Source organism: Lagenorhynchus albirostris, chromosome 1, assembly GCF_949774975.1.
Source record: "Lagenorhynchus albirostris chromosome 1, mLagAlb1.1, whole genome shotgun sequence".
NCBI lineage: Eukaryota > Metazoa > Chordata > Mammalia > Artiodactyla > Delphinidae > Lagenorhynchus > Lagenorhynchus albirostris.
Window position 1 is genome coordinate 122,321,136 of NC_083095.1, and position 22,756 is coordinate 122,343,891.

Sequence of the window (22,756 nt, forward strand, 5' to 3'; positions counted from 1 at the left end):
TTACCGGAGTGCCCTGTGCTCAGACCTGCCTAGTTCTGGGCCAAGCCGGGCCTGGTCACTGTAGAATACAGGGCTGGCAAACAGAAAGCACTCAAAGCAGTGTTTGTTTACATAGAAAAAAAAAAAATCCTGCTATCTCAAGTGACTGGAATTTTATCCCACCACGTTCTGCTTTCATGGGTACAAATCAATACATAAACACGCTTAGATCAGGGTTTATTCTGAAGAGTACCTTCTCTCATATGGAGTTTTCTTGTTTTTTGAGAGCTACGTTACCATACAACGTCCAGCAGGCAAAACACAAAGATCTGAAGTACTTAGAAGATTCTGAAAGTTCCTTCAGACTCTTCAAAAAAGGGTATTTTATTTCTAATACATTACCTTTTTCTGATTATAAGTAATGTGATTGTTGTAGACTGTGAAAAATAGTTTTTAATTACTGGCAATTTCACCATCTCTAGAGAATGTCACAGTGAATGTTTTGGTGTATTTCCTTACAGTCTTTTTTCTCTATCCTTCAAGAATGTAAGTATCCATTCATTTAAAAATGAACGATGAACCGGCAGGCCAGCCTATGCCAACGGGACAGCAGCCGTGGGTCAGCCATGAAGGCTCCCTTGTCCTATTTTCAGCTCTCCCCAGCCCTAAACAACGTATTTGTCAATGATACGCCCACAGATTGCGTAACTACATCTTGTCTTATCAGGGCTTGGTGAACTTCTACCCTCTGAGTGAGTTAACACAGTCATCTCTGCTTTCCATTTTCGTGCCACAGAGTCAATATTTACTAGCCGTGTTGCTAAAACAGGCCCTGGGCACAGCCTCGATGCCAAGCATCCCTGTCTAATCTCAGCGACAGCAGTCTCAGTGGCACTGGAGGCTTTACTGTGCCATGGCCCTTGGTGACTCCTGCCCTGGTGAGTAGGTGGCCTCTGACCCAGCAAGGATGCTTCACATGATCATACAGTCACAGGAGGCTAGTGCTGGAAGGCACTTAAACATTAGAGATGGGAAACCGAGATCCCCTGGGGAGGGAAAGGATTTGCCTAAGCACATGCAGCGGCAGAACCAAAGCCAGGACGCCTTTACTCGCACACCAGCTCCCGCTGCACGGCCTTGCTGAATGCATCGACATGGAGAGAGAGCTGGGGTGGCAGTGGGGGACAGAACCCATTTCATCAGGACTGGAAATTGGGCAAGTGCTGCCCTAAGATGGTCAGTTTCACAGAGGGGTCTTCCCAAGACTGCCCTGGTCTCTTACAGTGATGATTCAGGTGATCCCATGGCATCATCAATTCTCTTGCCTCTTGCTAGAATTCATTCATTCATTCACTCATTCATCTATTCCTATGACAAATCTTTATGGAGCCCAGTCATGGGACGGCATTACTTGCTTCAACAAAGCAGTGTCACTTGGCCCACCTTTTCTGGAAGGATCTCTTTGCAGCTGTCAAAAGAGGCAGACACTAAATAACAAGGTCAGGTCCTACTGTATAGCATAGGGAGCTATATTCAATATCCTGTAATAAACCATAATGGAAAAGGATAAGAAAAAAGAATATGTTATATATACGTATAACTGAATCAGTTTCCTGTACACCAGAAACTAACAGAACATTATAAATCAACTATACTTTTTTTTTTTTTTTTTTTTGGTGGTACGCGGGCCTCTCACTGTTGTGGCCTCTCCCGTTGTGAGCACAGGCTCCGGACGCGCAGGCTCAGCAGCCATGGCTCACGGGCCCAGCCGCTCTGCGGCATGTGGGATCTTCCCAGACTGGGGCACGAACCCGTGTCCCCTGCATCGGCAGGCGGACTCTCAACCACATATACTTTAATTTTAAAAAAGAGAGACAAACAGACCCATCACGTAGCCCCAAGAAGTCTGAAGCTGAAAGGAATGAAATGTAGGAGAATCACGTTTTGGGGGTAGATCTCTGACAGCAGGCCTCTGAAGAAAGTCCCTACTCTCAAGAGCACCTCAGGTACTAACAGGAACAAGTCAAAAGTGAAAGGGTAGGTGACTTGGTGTGATATCAAATACCTGTAGTGTTTCTGTGGAATAGGAGAAAGAGGAAGCACCAGGAGCAAGGAGACCTGCAATCAGGTTCCACTTGCACCCCCAAAGTGCTGCATGACCCAGAAAGGGAAGGTGTCTCGCCCAAAGTCACAAAGCATATTGACAGCTAAAGTGGGACTTGAATCAAGGTCTTTAAGTCCATGGCTGATGGCTCAGATGCCACAGATGAATCTTTGCATTTCTCTTATCCTCAGAAAGCCCCAAGAAAGCCACCACCGTGACCTGGAACTTCCACGGCACCTCCTCAGTTGAGATTGGTCGCTGCCCACAAGGGGAAGCTCTGGCATCTTCTCTATCTGGGACTAGATACCCCGTTGGGGTTCGCAGAACCAGGCTCAGCCACTTCCTGGAGAAGCAGGAGCAGGACAGAGGCCACAAGGCTAACACCAGTGCAGGAAGAAGCTGTGATGTGCGGCAATTCTGGCACATGAAAGGGGAGAACAAGTGAGCATTCTGTACAGCTGCTGGGATGTCAAACAGCTCTGCACACTTGGCCCGTTCCCCTGCTCCACCCCCTCCAGGCAAGAAAACAAAGAAGGTCGTGTGAACAGGACTGTGATGAAAATAATGCCACTGCATTTCTACCTTCTCCTGGGCTTGGAAACACAAACTCAAGCCCTCAGGGGCGCAGTGCTGGCTGAGTACAATTTATGGTTAACACCAGCCCCTGTGTTTACTGAGCACCTACTATGGATCCAGCTCTATGCTAGAGGTGGTGGGAACACTAAGAATGATAAACCTTGGCCTCTGCCTACAAGGGGCTCACGGTTTGGCTCAGAATACAGAATGAACCTCCAGGAAACCTTCTGCTTCAGAACAATTATGTATGAGGCAGAGATTGTAAGGGCTACAGATGCTGGAAGCTGGATAGATGGCTGAAGCTGGGGGAAATACCCATGGGAAGGCTTCAGAAGGACAGGAGACTTTTCACCGGACTTGAGGGCTGAGTACAACTAGTAGAAGAAAGGAAGGAAGATGAGAGAGAAGGTGCGCAGAAGGAGGAAAAGAACATGTCATTAAAAGGCTTGGATGTGGAATCTAAAAAATGACACAAATGAACTTATTTACAAAACAGAAACAGACTCACAGACTTAGAAAACAAACTTATGGTTACCAAAGGGGAAAGGTGGAGGTTGGGATTAACATAAACACACTACTAAACGTAAAAGAGATAACTAATAAGGACCTGTTGTATAGCACAGGGAACTCTACTCAATACTCTGTAATGACCTATATGGGAAAAGAATCTAAAAAGGAGTGGATATATGTATATGTATAACTGATTCACTTTTCTGTACACCTGAAACTAACACAACATTGTAAATCAACTATACTCCAATAAAAATTTTTTTAAAAAAGGCTTGGACAATCTTGGCAATGCTATAGGCTTCTGGACAATCTCGCAGAGAGAAAAGAAATGTACAACACTGTTATTGTTAAATGAGCACCTGCAGTTATTAACATTTGAATAGTTTTAAGTTTTGAGAAGCCTACGCACCAAAGAGTAGCCCCCGCTCGCTGCAACTAGAGAAAGCAATGAAGACCCAACGCAGCCAAAAATAAATAAATTAATAATAAATTAATAAATTAAATCTAAAAAAAAGAAAAGGGTCATGGGAGGTGGCCCAGTGAGGACAATGACAAATGACTCTTTCCAAACTTCCCAGGGTATCTGCCAGAATTTTTCTGGCAAAAGAGATGGGAGACTCACTGCAGGAACCAGTGTGAATCCTCACCATCACTTTACCTTCTCTCTTAGGGGCTGCCACCCTGATTTGCTAATCTTTCTACAAGGGTTTACTGAGTCCTTTCTTTCTGTGTGAAGGATACAAGTCAGTGAAGCCTCCATCCTTCCCTTGAGAAGCTTCCAGGTCCTCATCCCCTCACATTCTTTTTTTTTTTTTTTTTTTTTTTTGCGGTACGCGGGCCTCTCACTGTTGTGGCCTCTCCGGCTGCGGAGCACAGGCTCCGGACGCGCCGCTCCGCGGCATGTGGGATCTTCCCGGACCGGAGCACAAACCCTTGTCCCCTGCATTGGCAGGCGGACTCCCAACCACTACGCCACCAGGGAAGCCCCCCTCACATTCTTTATAGCGATTCACTCCTCACTGGGCCACCTCCCATGACCCTTTCCTTTTTTCTTTTTTTAATTAATTAACTTATTTATTTTTGGCTGCACTGGGTCTTCGCTGCTGCGCGAGGGCTTTCTCTACTTGCGGCGAGCAGGGGCTACTCTTCGTTGCGGTGTGCAGGCTTCTCATTGCAGTGGCTTCTCTTGTTGCGGAGCACGGGCTCTAGGCATGCGGGCTTCAGTAGTTGTGGCACGTGGGCTCGGTAGTTGTGGCTTGTGGGTTCTAGAGCGCAGGCTCAGTAGTTGTGGCGCACAGGCTTAGTTGCTCCACGGCATGTGGGATCTTCCCGGACCAGGGATCGAACCCGTGTCCCCTGCATCGGCAGGTGGATTCTTAACCACTGCGCCAACAGGGAAGTCCCCCATGACCCTTTTCCCCATTCAGTCCCATTAACCTTTCTTCCAGCTTAAAACCAGTATGAAGTCCAAACTCCTGAGCATGAAATACTTAAAAAGCAATTTGTCCTATATGACATAAGAAATACATGTTTAAAGTTTTTTTTAAGAAAATACAGAGAGTATAAGTAAAAGACAATTAAATCAACCGTAGTCCTAACTTCCCCTCATCCTTCCCACCTCCCCTCACTGTGATCAATACCAACACTAGTAAACCTTTAATGGCAGCTTAGACTTTTGTCCATCCCCTCCTTGCTACTCCAGGCTCATGCACTGCTTCCCTATCAGAACACGTCATCCAGTTTCCGGGGGACCCACTCTCTCACACACACCTTGCGTTTTCCTGCCTATTTGGGAGGCTCAGGTCCACCTATTCCTAGAATGCCCACACTCACTGCTCGGCCTATTCAAATCCCACCCATCCTTCAGTGCCTCACTTAGCTCTCACCTCCCAAAACCTGTTCTGACTGTGCCAGTCCATGGAGGTAGCCACGTTCTGAACTAGTGTCACGTAGATGGTCTGGAACGTTCTTTTGGCTGCACTATGTTCTGACAGCTCTTGAATTGCTGCTGAGGTTATTTGTTTGTTGACGTGTCCCTGCAACCTCTCTTTAAGCTCCTAGAAGGTATAAACTACATCTCTGCGCTCACTCCCCTCTCCACCCCTCCCTATGCCCATCAAAGCATCTCCTACCCAACAGATGTTTGAAGGGTATTTCATAGCCTCATGACATTTTAGAGCTGAGGGGGGAAATGGAACTGAGAACCGGAGAGGAAGAGAAACTTCCTTAAGGTCACAGTGCAAAGCCAGAATAGAGACCCCGGGAGCCAACTGAAACCAGAACTCATTCGAACATTTATTGTGTACCTACTATGTGCCTGTCACTGGGTAAGGCACTGGGAGATAAAAGAGAATGACCTCCAGATCCTATGATTGGAAAGCTCACTGGACTGCAAGCTGCTTTAGGGTAGCTTTTTGTTAAGGGGCGATGCCAGAGACGGCGGGAACAGACTCAAAGGCAAATAATGACGACTAGGGAATCCACAACATGCTGCAGGTACGTAGAACAGGTGTGCCCAACCCTGCCTGCAGTCAACATGCCTGCAGTAGTCAGGACAGGCCTCTGTAAGGAAGCAGAACTTGGGCATGGTAGAACTGGAGCAGGGCTCCGGGCATGGGTGAGACACAGATAACACAGGGAAGGCATGCAACCTAGGCTCTTTGAGGAAAAGGCAGTCACTGGAAGGATACACACAGGAAGAGAAAGTGAACCTAGAAGCCACGAAGGAATTAGCTCGTGGAATCACTGCATCTTCTGTGGCAGCCCCATTCCCTCCTCACTGTGCATCAAGTCTCAGAGAGGCCATCTAATTGGCTTTTAGCTAATATATCACTGGTCCTAGTGGGCAGAGCTTTCTCAGCCCACTATTTGGAGCTATTTGGAGCTATTTGGAGCCCATCTCATAGGACACCAAATAGCCAATGAATGGGTCACTCTTGGGTCAAGTGACCATCCCTGTTCCAGTCAGGGGGCCACCCCTGCACAAGAGCCAGCCCAGCTCCACTCTATGGGGCAGGGGGCTGTGAGGGGCTCAGGGCGGAAAAGGAAAGAGGGTAGTTTTAGCAAGAAAGGAATAGCAGGTATGGCAGACACCATGCACAAGTTGGGGGTGGGTGGGAATCCCAGCAGGGGTCTTTGTGAGCGAACACAGAGGTAAAATTAACATGGCCCACTGCGATAGAGGATAATAGACTTGCTCAATCAGGGAAGCAAGGAGTAAACCAACAGCTCTGGGAGCTTACTTTGTGTCTCAAGTACCGTTTTGAAGAAGTGATCTTGGATCCAGGTGTACAGTCTACACAAATTGGGACACTTTAAAAAATATGGATGCCAGAGCGCCACCCCAGACCTTCTAAATCTGAATCCCTGGCATGTATACATGTGTGTTTGTTTTAAACCTCCTCTGATTCATATATACTACCCAAGATGACAATCGCTGTGCTACATGTTTCGCTCATAATCTCATTCAATCCTCTAGAGTCAGGAGAGATGGAGGTTCAAATCCTGGCCTGATAAGGTAGGTGGTATGTTCTCAATTTCACAGATGAGAAAACCAAGGCTCAGAGAGGTGAAGTAACTTACCCAAGGTAACACAGGCAGTGAGTAGTAAAACTGGGATTCGTACCTAGGTTTAATACCTGAGCCTGAGAGACAAATTCTTGACTGTGTATTGGAGAGGGGTGGATCAGCTGCCCCGGAGATGGTCCAGCCGCAGAACTTCCTGGATGGTAACAACACTGGGAACCAGGGGAATTGGGGTGGCAGTTGGTGGAGCCAAACAGGCTTAGCCAGGGCCTGGCAGTGCTTCCTGACCAGCAGAAAGCTGAAATCTCAGAGGCATGTGTGGACCCCAGGAAGGCTCTTACATCAGGGCTCAGCTGAAACATCAGAAAGAATTTCACAATTCCAAACTCTGGAAACACTGCTGATTTAGCTGGGTCCAAAGATGTCTTATACAATCTCTTTCTCTAAGAAATCTTTTCAAGATTGCTACTTGGACCTGTGTTTACAAACCCCTGGGGACACCAGCCTTATCTCCACTCCACCTGGCCACCCTGCTCTCAAGGGTAGGGCTGGGTCTTTGTGCCTCTGTTTCCATATCTGTAAAATGGGGACGGTGACTTCCTCCCTGCCCACCTACTCCAATGTGGAGGCTCATGATCAAATGAGGTAACAGAGGAGAAGCAGCCCAACCCAGCTCCTCCCTATGAGCTCTTCAAAACAACTGACCGCTGGGCTTTTAGCATCACCTTGTCCGTATCTGCAACCGTTTGCTGGGTACTTCCCACATGCCAGGCTATGCCCCTTACATCTGTGCTAGGAATGGGAAAAGAATCACTTTGAAAGCTGCTCAGAACTGTTACTGGTAATAAGGAAGGCAAAAGACTCCAAAATGGGGCGGAGGTGGGGTGGGGGGATGGTCAGGGATGGCTTTTTGCATGGGAAAAACTTTAAAGAATCTTTGGTTCTGGAAAAGAGAGGCCCAGGGTCCTTTCAGGGAGAGGCTGTAACATCTATATGTGAAAGAATAGGGGGTCTCTTTGGGGAGGTAAGTATAAGGATGGTAGCAGATCTCGGGCCTGGGGAGGGGTCCTGGAAGGCCTCCGCATCATGGCAGATGGCAGGAGTCAGGGGAGCGGAGGTATCTATTACCCCACTTGAAGTTGTTTCCTTCTCTGCAGAAATTCCTCTCACTACCCGATACTCAGTTTATCCTGCAAGCAGCCTCAGTGGCAAGGGAGGCACTCAGAAACGGGCCTGAGTCCGTGCCTGAGACAGGGTCACAGAGGGAGCGCTGCCTTGTCTCGAAGGAGAAAGAGGTCCTGAGTCCAAGGACCTAAGGCAACAAGGAGGATGTGAGCCCTCCCTGGGGAGACCCAGAAATGCTCAGTCAGGAACAGGACTTCCTGTTGTCCTGGAATGGAATGCTCATTATTCTTATTTGGACATTAAAGGAGGGGACCCCAGAAGGCTGGAAAACAACCCTGTGAGAAATGGGACCATCTTAGCACAAAGAAACGGAGCCTATGAGCGTGAAGCTGCCCCAGGTCCAGCGGCTCACAGTAGCAGAGCCAGGATCACACCTGGGCCCAGTGGCTGCAGCAGCCGGAGTAGTCACCACCAGGCTAGGGCTCATCAGCCTGCTGCCCCGAGCCCGTCCTCCTGCTGGGGCCCTCAGCTGCCTTTCCCCCTCTGCCCCGTCTCCCTGTCTCCTCCAAGACACCGGTAGGAGCGTGTGCCTCCCAGGACCGTACTGCAGCCCCTGAGCAGCCAAGTTCTCCTCTTTAGCTGGTGGGCCCTGGGCCCAGGGTGCCAAATAAACCTCACCCCCAGGAGGGAAGGATAATTCATCACCCTCCAGGCCCTGTGGCCAGGCCACCAAGGACCAGCAGCTCAGGATTCAAGATTAGGGCACTGAGGTCTCAGGCTTAGACGCAGGCAGCCAGGGGGTGGGCGTGGGCAGGGGAGCAGTGTCAGCCGTGGAAATGGATTAAACAAGGACAACTGGGCTCTCAGCAGATTCCCCAATAAACCACTAAACAACCGTATCCACCTCCTCCCTGTTCTCTGGAGGGGAGCCCAGGGTCACAGGCAGAAAGAAAAATCTTGGGCAGCTTGGTACCCACCCCACCCCCCAAAGAGCACTAGACCGGGAGTCAGAAGTCATGGGTTTAAATCCCAGCTGTGACACTTCCCTCGGCAAGTTAGTTAAGTTCTCCAAGCTTCAGCTTCCTTATCTGCAAAGTGGGAGAAACGCCGGCCACCCCATAGGGCTGCAAGAGGGTTAAACTAGGTAACAGCCCATGACCAGTGCAGGGCCAGGTTTAGAGAGGATGCACAATCCCTAATACCCAGACCTCCCTTCCCGTCTTCCAACCCAGCACTCCCTGCAGGACAGGACAGACTGACATGGACAGTGGTTTTGAAACTGGGCTTCTCGGAGGTTCCTCACGGGTTGTGTGAGACGGAGGGCAGGGAAGGGGTGCAGGTGGACCGCTGCTCACCTCTTCTTCCTCCTTTTACATAACTGCACCTCACTTTGATCTGTTTCTATCCTGTCCCCCACCCCAGAATAAGTCACTTTTTTAAAGTTTTGCTGCTTAACTAGTAAACCATACTGGAAGTAGATCAGGAGTAGACACGTTTTTTCCACAAAGAGTCAGATGGTAAATACTTTAGGCATTGAGAGCCATAAAGTAAAATCCAGGATATTATTATTTAGTAGTAGTAGTAGTAGTAGTAGTATTTTTGGCCCTGCACCATGTGGGATCCCAATTCCCCGACCCAGGATCAAATCTGCACCTCCTGCACTGGAAGCACAGAGTAGGTACTCACATAACAAAGGAGAAAACTAAATTTCCACAAAATTTTAACTGATGAAACTCAAAATATAATAAGAATTGCATTTGTCTTATTCTGTTTTGTTTGTTTTTGGTAATACAGGTCTGCCATGAGAAGAATGGAATTGCAGGGGCGGATAACAGTTTGCTTAATTGGGGTCCAAAGTTAGTGTTCCAACCATCAAATCTATTGCAACTGGTCATCTATAAAACCCATTCTTTTGGTGTCTGTGACCACCTAGAGGGGTGGGAAAAGGAGGGTGGGAGGGACGCTCAAGAGGGAGGGGATATGGGGATATATGTATACGTATAGCTGATTAACTTTGTTATACAGCAGAAACTAACACAACATTGTAAAGCAATTATACTCCAATAAAGTTAAAAAAAACACACACATACACTTTGTAAAAAAAAAAAAAATTCTTAGCTCCAGGGCCATTGAAAGTAGGTGGTATTGACTGTAGGGCTATAGTTTCCCATCCCCTGGACTAGACAATGTCGGAGCCCTTGCAGGTTAAAGTTCTTGGGCTTTAAAGCCTGTTGAAGGCTGCTCTGGGGGCTAGAGCAATCTCCAGAAGAGAGACTCTGAAGGCTGCAGCATCTCCTCTGTGGGAGGCTCTGGAGGGCTTCACATGGCCTCCCACCTGCACTGCCAGAGCCCTGGTGCTTTACTGCAGCTGAGGTGATGGGTACCTAAGGCCCTAACGCCCACCACTGGCCGCGGCTCCTACCCCTCACCTTGGTTTCCCCAGCAAGGGAGAATACAGGGAAACCAAGCTCTCGCCTTCGCCCTCAAAACACACTTCTCCCCAAGCACCCCCTCTCCCAATAGCACCTCACAGAAAACCTTCTTATAGAACCATTCCAGGGAATTCCCTGGTAGTCCAGTGGTTAGGACTCTGGGCTGTCACTGCTGAGGGCCCAGTTTCAATCCCTGGTCTGGGAACCAAAATCCCACAAGCCACGTGGCCAAAAAAACCCCACAACATTCCAGCCAGCTTCTAAAAGTAGAGACAAAGAAGTGGAACCCTTTGCCAGAGTTCTGGGGTCCCCCAAAGACCTTGAATCCCCTCTACCTCTCGGGGGAGGAAGGCAACACCATCCGTCTACAGGAAGACCTCTGCCTCCAGTCCTGACGGGGCCTCATTTTCATCACGTATAAAATGGGAATGATTATACTTGCCTTACCTGCCTCGTGTTGCTATCAGAACTTCAAAATATCTACGAAAATGCAACAGAAACACCATGAAAAAAGGTAAAGTAGCACAGAGAACAAGATTTGGAATTAAGGGAGAAGCACAGAAGACTTCAACCACTTTAAATTTCTCCACAGTGAAAACATTAAGGTATCTTTACAAAACTCTTAAACTACACAAAAATAATGAAAGGGTATTGGCAAAGCCATAAGGAAATAAGCACATGCTGGTGACCTGGTAAACTGGTTCAGTATTTCTAGTTTCAATCATTACACAAATCAGCCATAACTTCTGACCTTGTATTCCACCTCTGAGAATACACTGGCAGAAATAATGCAGAGAGGAAATTAACAAATATGTTCACAGAAACACTTATTTTTAGTAGTGAGAAACAATAGGGAAAGTTTAGTAAATTGGGGATGTTTATATAGCAGATTATTATGAAGTTAATGAAAACATACGGACTGTATCTATTTGTTTTAAAAGGCCAGTATTCTTCAAAAATATCTTGTCATGAAAGTCAAAGAAAGGCTGAGGAACTGTTTCAGGTTAAAGGAGACTAAAGATATACGACAAGGAGATGCAGTATATGATCTTCACTGGATCCTGTTTAGCAGGGAGAAAAACTGCTAGTTGGGGGACTTCCCTGGTGGTACAGTGGTTAAGACTCCAAGCTTCCAATACAGGGGGCCCAGGTTCAATCCCTGGTCGGGGAACTAGATCCTACATGCATGCCAAAACTAAGAGTTCGCATGCTGCAATTAAGGAGCCCGCCTGCTGCAACTAAGACCCGGCACGACCAAATAAATAAATAAAATATTTTAAATAAATATATAAACAAAAAACACTAGCTGCGGAGTGGGAGGTACAAACAGTTGGGTGTAAGATAGGCTACAACGATGTATTATACAACACGGGGAACATATCCAATATTTTGTAATAACTGTAAATGGAGTTTAACCTTTTAAAATTGTATAAAATTTAAAAAAAATTTTTTTAAAGAACACTAATGGGAAAATTGACAAAATTGGAACAAGAATGATAGCTTAGATAAAAATATTGTATCAGAGTGAAATGTCCTGAATTTGAAAGTTGTACTGTGGTTATGAAAGAGAACGCCCGTGTCCTTAGGAGATGCATAATGAAGCATTGAGGATAAAGAGGCATAGTGTCCGCAACCAACTCCCAAACGGCTCGGAAACAATAATAGGTAAGTAGGTAGGTAGATAGGTAGATAGACAGAAAGAAGGAAAGGAAAGAAGAAGCTGAAGGAAAGAAAAAGAGGGAAGAAAGGCAGGAGGAGAAGGAGAAAGTGGGGAAGGAGGGAGACAGCAAGGGAGGAGGTGACAAAATGTTAAAACCTGGTCTGTCTATTTGGGAGGATCAAGTCCACCTATTCCTAGAATAGGATATACAGGAGTTCCTGTATATAAAGGATATACAGGAGTTCTGTTATTCTGAAAATGTTGCTATTAAATTTGAAATTATTTTGAAACCAAAATATTTTTAGGTTATACGGACTCTGGATACATGGAAAGGTATACATAAAACAATGTTGAGTCAAAAAACAACACAATGCAAAATGTACAGGCTGGCGATATATAAGTAGAAAGGAAAGTGTGTCCCGTAGATACAGGTATATAACGGTTTCAATTATCCTCACATAGGACCTCCCTCTCGCTCTTACAATTTTCATAATGCAAACTGAGCTCAATGAGACCGCTACCTCGGGGCAAGCGGTTTGCACCATGTGCCAGCTTCTGACTGAAGCATGTGCAATGCAGCCACTTTGTTTGAGTGGCTTTGTGCTTTGTTTGCCAGACAATGGGTGATAAAGGCGCCTCCCTCCTTCCTCCAGGGCCTCTGTCATCCAGGGCCCCTGCAGTCGCCTGTCCTCCTGGCAGCCCCCTCCCTTCAACCCTCTCCACGCGCCCTCTTGCCCAAGCCCGGGCCTGCTGCTTCTCAGTCTTTGGCAGAGCCCTGACCTTGAGATGGTTACGTGCCATCTCCAGGATTACACCGTGAGGAGCTGCCCCACACAGGGTGACAGCTTCCTCCGCTGAACAATTGGCACATGTTTGGGGGTCCCCCTATTAGCTTGTGGCCTGTTCCAATGTCTCATTTCATTAGCTTTGGAGGAGAGTACCCCTGTGCCACAACTGAGCCCTAATCTCTTCTAGGGTAAGGCCTGAGCCCTATGTCTCCTCTATCCATCACGGTGCCCAGCACACAGTGGGTGCCTGGGAAGAGTCTCTGGACTGTGACAATGAGTACAGACGTGCACTTACACATCCACACACGCTCACTCACGTTTTGGAAACCACTGGCTTGTCTGGGGCGCAGCTGTGGCCCAAAAGACCTCCTTGCCACTAACACCAAGCTGAGGGCTTCCTGGGCCTGGCACAGACAAGCTCGGTGTTAGCAGTCAGAAAGCTTTTTTGGCATGAGTGACCAGCCGCCACTGTAAAACTTCTCTGAGCCTCAGTTTTCACAACTGCGAAGTGGGAATGTGATCCAGCTCATATTGTTCCAGAAGATGGGAAGTACTCAGCACAGATACTGACATGAGGGCAGAAGATTCTTAACTTAGGTCGGTCACTTTCACTTTCCGGCAGCAGGAAATATAAACATGTGTGTGATCAGACAAGCACGAGAATCCCAGCCCAGAGAGGCAAACAGGGCTCTGGCTAGAGAAGTTTCTGGCTTTTATTTCTGACTTTCTCTGAGATTTGCTGTGTTGCACAAAGTGGACTTTCCCACTTGCCTTCTCCTTGATAAGGTAGGTGGTCTGTATTTCTTGTTACCTAACATTTTGGAGATTGAATTTCTTCATGTGTAAAATGGGAATAGCAGCTGCTTCACAAGGTGCTACCAGGATTAAATACAATAATGTGTGTCCACTACTATATATAAAATAAACAACAAGGACCTACTGTATAGCACAGGGAACTATATTCAATATCTTATAATAACCTATAATGGAAAAGAATCTGAAAAAGAATATATATATATATATATATATATAGCTAAAATCACTTTCCTGTATACCTGAAACTAACACAACATTGTAAATCAACTATACTTCAATTAAAAAAAAAAAAAAGAGTAATGGGGACTTCCCTGGCAGTCCAGTGGTTAAGACTTTGCACTTCCACTGCAGGGAGCCTGGGTTCGATCCCTGGTCGGGGAACTAAGATCCTGCATGTTGCGCGGGGCAGCCGAAACGGAAAAAAAAAAAAAAAGAGTAAGAAGAAAAAAACAACGTGTGTCCAGGAAATGGAGTGTGTTTTGTTTCTCACTTTGTGTTTGGGGAATCCTGGACGTTCGTGCATTCCAAGGCCTATGGGAGCTGGGGGCTTGGCTGAGTTTTTGGAACCAAGGCAGGTTCCAAACAGCTCTGCAGTTAACTGTGGTGTCTGTGGGAGTTGAGCGCTTATCAAGCGTAAAAGGCCTGGGCTGGACTATTGGGGTTGTGGCAGGGTGGAGGGTGTGGGGGGGAGGTGGATAGGGGCAGAAAATGAATGGATAAAAGATAAAGTACGCAGGAGCCCAGCATGGAGGACCCTGGGTCCAGCAGGGAAGATGACCAGGTGAACCTTCTGTGTAACATGAGGTATGATGACATTAGCACTTAATAGAGGTGTGGGTCCAGAATAAGAGGTAATACAGTCCATAGAGGGGGTGTGGTAGAGGGGGTAGGTGTAGAGGGAGTGGGTCATGGCAGGCTTTGCTAGGAGAGATGGCATTTGATCCTGACCTTGAGGGAAAAGTTTAATTTTTCCAAGAGTGAGAGAAGAGCGAGAGCAAAGAGAAGTCACAGAAGATTTGGGGACCTCTGGCCTCTGTCCCAGTGCTGCCGTGATGCTCAAAATAGGAGAGCAGTTGCGGACCTGCCTTCAAAGAGTTGACAGGCCAGCACAAACAAATGTGAGATAGGCCTAATCTCATCACCGGTCATCCCAGGGCCTGAGAATTTCTCCTGCTCCCCTTGGTCTAGGCAACCTGCCCCCAGGAGCTTAGCGCTTGGGGGAATGTTAACTCTGAGCACATGCAGGCCTCAAGCAGACACAAAAGAGGAGAGGCTGTGTGGGCATGAGAAATAGCCATAGATAGATTAGAAGGTAAGACTCAGAAATAAAAACAGTTGCTAGGTTAAGGCTGCTAATCTTTTGTTGGCTTAAACTGTCTTCTTAAATGTTTTATTTAAAAAAAAAAAAAACTTTCCTCCAAAGTAAGTCTCATAGATCTATATACTGTAAAAAGATATTCAATGTATTTCATTAAGTGAGAAAAGCAAGTTGTAGATTGTTCTGGTCGTATGATCCCATCTGGGTCTACATTCACACTTGCTTTACTTAGACTAAGTTCTGAAGGGCAACAGAAGACAATTATCATCAAAGTCTACCTGTGGATGTGAGACTTAGAGGGAGGACAGAGGGAGTTCTACTCTAACTGTTCATAAGTTGATGACATATGCCATGCATTACTTCTACAATAAAAAAATTTTTTTTAATTTAAAAAGAAATAATAAAACCCCCTTCGCCTCCGAGTTCATCTTGGAAACGCTTTTTCCCAAGGACAGAGACAGGTAAAGCCAAACACCTATTATTATTGTTTTCCATAGAGCTTTGTGGCTAGACTGGGCTATAGAGCCCAGCCTGGGTACACCTGAGCTCTATACATTTCCTGGAGGTTTTTTGTTTCTCTCCCAAAAGAAGTTGCTCTGGCTAAGCTGCAGGTGCGGTGATCTTAACCGCAGAGGACCCCATTGGGAGACTCAGGTCTGGCAGGCAGCTGTCCCAAGGAATTCCTCAGCCTGTTTAGGAAGGGTGAGGCTTGAGAGCAGTGGCTCCTTCCACGGCCCAAGGCTCCTATCCCTATAAAAGGGGATTCTGCAGGTTAAGTGCCTAGCAGTGTGCCTTGCACATGTGAGCCTCCTATACGTAGCAGGGCTTCCGGCCGCTATCTTCTCCAGGGGAGCTGGGGAGGTTATGATAGGATGTGTGGGGTAATGAATGGTGAGATAGGCTCCCTGAGAGAGGTGAGGGCTGTGGATAAAAGTTGAATTTACATATAGAGAGGTGTTCCTCTGTTTAAACCAGCACAGTGTAGTTGAAAAGCTTCTTTAAGTTTCAGCTCCTGGATTGCTGGCTCTGTGACTTTGGACAAATCACCTCCCTTCTCTGGGCCTCACTTTTCTTGTCTATAAAACGGAGATCTGGACTAAATTCTTGTTGAGATCCAGTTCAACAGTAATATTTTATGATTTTATGTTCATCTAATAATTTAAAAATCTAAGTGAAGTAATGTAGGTATAGGAAAAAAGAAACCACTGATCATTATATGCTGCTTACATTAAATTACCTTGTACCCTTAGACACACAGTAGTCATCATTGGGCCTATCCACCAGCACCCTTCCCCAGGGAACATCAATCCTTCCCAAATGCTTACCTTTCTGACTCTGACCCTCCTACCCTACCCTCAAGGTCAAAGAAAAAAGACTACCCTACCATATATTCTCCCCCACTCCCCAAAAGCAGTAAAATTAAAGAGAAAAATAAGTTTGTGCTTTGTGGGTCCTTATGGTGTGGTAGCCAGAGCCCTAGAGTAGGAGTCAGACCACCAGTGCCCACCCTGATCTATCACCTGTTCACCGTGTGACCTTGGACAAGTCACTTCCCCTCTCTGGTCTTAGCTTCATCTATAAAATGAGGGGTTAGATGGGTTTCTCTTTATGGGCCTTGCTCTGCCCTACAATGGCTACCCAGGCTGGGAGAGGCCAGAAGCTGCAGGCCAGCATTTCTCCAACTGTTCCCAGAAACAGCTGACAACCTCCAGCATCCCCAGCAGGCTGGGGCCGAAATGTGAGCCAGAAAATCAGGTGAGAGGCGCAGGGCCAGGTGGGCCCCAGCCGTGCCCAAGACTCTCAGGCCAGGGCATGATGTCCACATCCAAAGCTGGATTCTGTAGCTTTCCTCACAGATGTTCTCTTATTTGTAGGATAAGGACATACAAGGCCTCCAAAGGCATCAGAAACATGCCCTTTGGGGACCAGACCCGGGCAGGGAGTGGACTTAAAGATTCCTTGTTTGTTAATGTATAGTTTTAGTTCAGATACAATATACTTGCAAGCAAATGTACATATACAAGTATGGCTTAACATACTTTCAGGAAATTAACACATCAGTGAAACAGGTACCCAGATCAAGAAATAGAACAATACCTGTCCCCCAGAAATCCCTCTCCTGCCCCCTTTCAGTCACTAGTCCCTCAAGAATAACCACTGTTCTGATTTCTAGCACCAGGGATTCATTTTGCCTGTCTTGAATTTGACACAGATGGAATTATTCCGTATGGGCTCTTTTGAATCTGGTTTCCTTCGTTCAGCATGATGTTTGTGTGAGCTCCATCTGTCATTACAGGTAAAAAAAGGAAAAGTGACTCTCACTCATTTTCATTTTTGCATAGTAAGGACTTAAGGAGGAGCTAAAGTCAATGAGACAGCCCTGAGTCTAGGGGAGGGTGCTCACGGACAGCCGAGGAAGCAGGTTTACATAAAGCTCCTCCCAAACGTAAGAACAACCCCTCCTGCTGTTCCTCCTGCAGAGACCCACACTGGCCTGCTGGGAGGCTCTAGAAGTGGGAGACGGGGCCTTGACACCCAAACTTACTTCAAAGGCCAGAAGCTCTTGTTCACTGAACACCTCCCCTGTGCCCAGCTCTGTGAGGGACACCGCAGACTCAGCATCCCATTTAATCCCCACAACCACGAGGTAGCTACTGTTATTATTCCTATCTTACAGGTAAAAAATACTCAGGCTCAGAGAGGTCAAGTAAGTTGTCCTAAGGTTGCACAGCTAGGAAAGGGACCCAGACCTCAAACTGTGTGTCCCCAAAGGCCAAATCTCTCCACCAGTCTGTGTTGGCAGAGAGCTCGCAGGCTGGGTCTGGCCTCCTGCTATATATCCGACCTCATCTAGCACTGCTTGCCCCCAGCTCGCGTTCCACGGCCACACTGGCCTCCTGACAGCAGCTCAGGTCCCAGGCTCTCCCCACCTCGGGGCCTGCATCCACGCTGCTTCCCCTGCCTGCGCATTTACCCTCAGCCACTTCCTCCGAGCAGCCTCCCCAGCCACCCAGGGCAAACTACATCCCCTATTCTCTCTCAGAGCATCCCTCTCTCTCCTTTCATAGCCCATCACACGCTCTATAGTGACTTGTCCTTTTGTGATCCCTCAATCACTTGTTCCCAATGGAACACAAGCTGCAAGAGGACAGGAACGTCGATTTTGTTCGTCGCTGCCTCGGACAACGCCTGGCACGAGGTACACCCGCAACAGTGTGCTACGTGAAGAAGAGAGGAGGAGAGACAGATAGCACTGCCCCTTCTGAAGCCCAGCAGTCATCTGAAGGCAGCTCTAGTTCCAGCCTGTTTATGGCCCCCGGCAAGACTCGTCCCCTCTCTGAGGCTCAGTTTCCTCAACTGTCCGACGAGGGTCTTGGAAGAAAGACCTCTAAAGGCCTTCCAGCTCATCGGACCTCTAGACCAGCGGTCCCCAACCTTTTTGGCACCAGGGACCGTTTTCGTGGAAGACGATTTTTCCACGGACGGGGAGGGGGGATGGCTCAGGCGGTAATGAGAGCGATGGGGAGCCGCAGACGAAGCTTTGCTCACTTGCCTGCCACTCACCTCCTGCTGTGCGGCCCGGTTCCTAACAGGCTGTGGACCCCTGCTCTAGACCACAAATCCTAGGACGACAAGCCATTCCAAAGGCCTCAGACCTTTGCTGCCTCTTACTCACCCTATGTCCAGCCAGCACCTTAGAACCTTACAAAAGTTGCAGGTACCAGGGGGCGGAGGGGAGGCTCCTCCAAGGCTCCCCAGGCTGTGAGGTACCTGGGGCCTTCACACCCTGTTGTAGATGGAGGATCCCAGAGCATGAGGTCTCCTCCAGTTCTAATAGCTCTGAGGTATGGAATGGGGGAGAGACAGGACTAAGAAGGAATAACAGATGAATTCCACGGGAAACGTCTACTTCCTTTTTCAGAGCCCAAGCCCCGCCCCCCCACCAATTCCTGACTTCTCAGCTCACAGCCCACCCGACATAATCCCATCCAACGCTGACCTTGTTATGTGCACAGCTGCCCCTCCAGCCAGGCTGGAGCTCCAGGAGGGCAAAGACTCCCCGTGTCATGCTCATCTCTGTACCCAGGGCACTTAGCACAGACCCTTACACACAGGACATGGCCAACATGGGGCCATCGAATCAAAAGCCACTGGTAGGGCCTGCCAGGGTCTGTGGCTAAGGGTGCCACTTTGCCCCCGGCATCACCAAGTTCAGGAGAAGCGCCCGAGGCGAAGAGACCCTCGCTTCTCACTCAGAGGCAGAGTCCAGCTGACCACCCTCCAGCCTCTTCCCAGCCCTTCACAGGCCCCGGATTGCCAGTGGCAATGGCCCAGACAGAAGGCTGAGGAATCTCCCCCTCTGGGACACTCTGGGACTCTGCAGACACTTGCTTCTTGACCCATCCAGTCAAGCAGGACAAGCACTCCCTAAACTTGAAGAAACCGCACTTTCTTTTTTCTGGCCTCACCACGCGGCTTGCAGGATCTTAGTTCTTAGTTCCCTGACCAGGGATTGAACCCGGCCCGGCAGTGAAAGCACCGAATCCTAACCACTGGATCACCAGGGAATTCCCATAACTGCACTTTCCATTCTTCTCTGAGTAAGGCTCCTCTGGCTTTGAAGTTCTTTCTAGTTTTTTTTTTTAAATAAAAGTACTCAGTGACCCAACTTCTAGCTATCTATCTTAAGGAAACAGTCAAAAACAGGATCAGAAATGTCTGTTAAGGGATGTTCACGATAGCTTTAGCAATGAAAATTTAAAAAAAATAAATGGAAACTGCATATTTTTAACAGTAGGGGAAATGGCTGAATAATTGGGGCATGCATATACAAGGGAATATACAATTGCATTTAAAATATTTAATGACATGAGCAAACCTGTATGATACATTAAGATGTAATATGTAAAACTGTATTAAAACACTAACCTATAAATTCAGTGTGCTTAAAATAAAAGGAAATAAATATATACATATATTTGCAAAAAATAAACAAATGAGAAGAAAAGAAAGTAAGAGAATTAGTCCTGACACAGGGGCTCTTTAAAGGGAAAGGCTCCCGTTGTGCATCATGGATACAGCGAAGGTCCTGAACCCCCAGATTTTTACTCTGTTGGGTGTGTGGAGGGGTTGGGCCGGGTGTACTGCAAGTATGTGTGAGTGTGCAAGAACCATGTGCACTGGAGAGAGCATGACAGGTGTGCAGGCACAGACTGGACGGGTCAGACGTTGGCCATGTCACTTGCTGGCTGAGCAACTTGGGGCAACTTGCTTAAGCTCACTGGACCACAGTTTCCTCAAGAAAAATAAGAGTAAAAATAATTCCCATTTCATGAATTGTTGTGAGACTCAAACTCCAAGATTGGTGTTCTGTAATCATTAAAATACCACCTGAATACTAGCAGTTGTTACAAATGAGAGGCAAGAAGAGAGCTTCAGAAAATCTTCATTTCTCTCCAGACAGTAACTACTTTCAGATCTGAGTTTACTCCTGTCTGTGTTGTGGGTTTGGCAAACCTGAAAATGCACCCAATAACTCAGATCTGAAGAACCTTCACAACTAGGCTCATGTGGCTTGTCACTCGATCTAAAGCCATTTTCAGGAGGATGATTTCACCTCCCATTCAGGCTCTGAGCTTACAGAACAAAATCCTGAGAGCTGTGGAGGGACTTCCTTGGTGGTCCAGTAGTTAAGAGTTCATGCTCCCAATGCAGGGGGCCCGGGTTCAATCCCTGGTCAGGGAACTAGATCCCACATGCTGCAACTAAGAGCCCACGTGCCGCAACTAAGACCCAGCACAGCTAAATAAATAAATAAACGTTAAAAAAAAAAAAAAACGCCTGGGAGCCACGGAGAATCCCAAGTGGGATTCGGAGAAGAAAACCAACAGGTCATATCTCAGTCCAGAGCCTGGGGAGGATTTTGGGAGCAAAGTAACAGATACAACAAGAATCATTCAGATTTGCCGTTAACTGTCAGCCAGGTTATACTGAAAACACAGAACTCAGCAATTCTAGTCCTTTCTGCTGGCAAGTCTCCATTTCCAGAGAGATGATTCCTTGCAGAGGCACCCATGAAGATGAATAAACCTCAGGACTGTTTTTAAAGCTTCCCACGAGTCCTGTGACAAGCCCATGACCTACAAGATCTACTGACCAGTACACCTCTCACAGCCACTTACCTCCCCAGCTCCTCCCCGATGTCATAAAAGTCCTCCACCTTCTCCTGCTTGAACGTCTCCATGTTTGGGCTCCTCATTGAGGCCTGGAGCGTACAGCCCTGAAACATGAAAAAACCTGAGGTTAGGACAGACGTGTCAATTGGTACCAGCCTGAATCTAGGCCCAAAAGTAATTGGCTGCCTGGGAGCTAATAATTTAAAGATAACCCACAGCCCTCATTCCTCAAGAACAGCCTTGATCAAGCCTTTCCTCACCTGTGACCAATGACGTACCATTCTTATTTGATTTATATTAATCACATTTGTTAAGGAGACAAAAATAGCCCTCCTCACTTCTTCAGATCTGCTCTGAACAAGTTCAGAGAAACAGGACCATGGGCAACTTCGGCAATTTGTTCTCATGAAATTCAGGTCTACTGAGAAAAGAGGCAGCTGTGATGCAGGAAAAACAGAACTCGTTTTTGAGTCAGAAGTTCCAGGTTCAAGTCCCCCAGTTGCCTACGTCATTTAAACTGCAGAGTCTTAACTTCCTCATCTGTAAAAGGGATTAGTACTGTAAACACCACTGCAAATCAGGATATTAATCTTATAAACCACAAAATGCAGTAGAAAGGTAAGGGATGTGCATGACCTCAGCTCCTACAGGCGCTGTGCCACCCAACTTGGAGTCTGAACTGATTTCAAACTCTCTCACTCATCACCCTAAGGGAAAGATGCCTGGGAGTGGTGTGACAAATTACAGTGGGCACCAGGAGTTAGGAGCCTGAGGTTCTAGGTGCAATTTTGTCCACAACTAGCTCTATGGCCTCATCTCTTGTCAGCGGGAGGAGGCTGTTTCCTCATCTGTAAAATGGAGCTAACTCTGCCTACCCAGGGCACCTTAATGAGAACCACAGGACTACTCTGAACCACGCAGAGCACCCACCACTCCACCAGAAGAGACGGTCTGCATCCTCCCTTGGGATCCTCCTGCCCTAAGGAGCTCACCCATTCCTGGGACAGCCACATGCCACCCTGGACAGCACCCCGAGGACAGGGCCCAGGACACAGCCCGCACATCACAAAGATAAAACCAGCTACCTGTGGATGCATCTTTCAAGAGTCATTAGCAAAGGCCTCTCGGAGCTCCTTTTGGCTAGTGCTGGCAGCTTTTCTTCTGCCTGGCAATCAGAGACCAACCACGGCCGGGCCCCACGAACCCCCAAAAGACTGTTTTCACCAGGCTGTGTGGAGGCACCATTACCTAAGGGCACGTCTCATCAGTGCCAAGTGGCTGAAGCTGTTCTAACTCTCAGGTGATGTATACATTTCACCCTCTTTCCTCCACCTCTGCCCCCTACAAACCAGAGCTCTGGTACCAACATGCCGCCTGCCTCCCTCCCTTCCATCGAGTCACACACATCCCTGAAGACCTCCAGGCAGAGCTGGCCTGGCTCCCAGGCCTTACTCTCAGGGCCACCTGCCAACCTCCTGCCTGTGCATCACACATCCTCCTCCCCGCTTGGTCTTCACTCCATGCTCATCCAGGGCCTGGCAAGCATGGAATCCTGAGAAAAGCAGGCTCCAGGATCCCCGGTTCTAGGTTAACCTGGGTGTATATTAGCCATGTGACCCATAGCACCTTGGCACCCTCTCTGGGATTCAATCCCCCTCCTCTGTAAACCGGGGTGATCACGTCTATATCACATACTTCACACATCCATGTGAGGATCCATTGTGATAAGGACATAAACTGCTGGGCA

General features: G+C 47.6%; 1 protein-coding gene across 6 annotated transcripts in view; it reads right to left on the reverse strand.

The window, feature by feature from the left end:
- The window catches only part of DAPK2 (death associated protein kinase 2), a 122,608-nt gene that overhangs the window by 95,618 nt on the left and 4,234 nt on the right, over nt 1-22,756 (reverse strand). For all 6 annotated transcript variants that reach the window (XR_009540966.1, XR_009540970.1, XM_060151503.1 and 3 more), the window contains exon 2: nt 21,016-21,113. Coding sequence is in view for 4 of the 6 variants with exons in the window: in XM_060151503.1 (XP_060007486.1) it covers nt 21,016-21,092 (77 nt within the window). In the remaining 2 variants the exon portion in view is untranslated. The remainder of the gene's footprint in view (nt 1-21,015; nt 21,114-22,756) is intronic.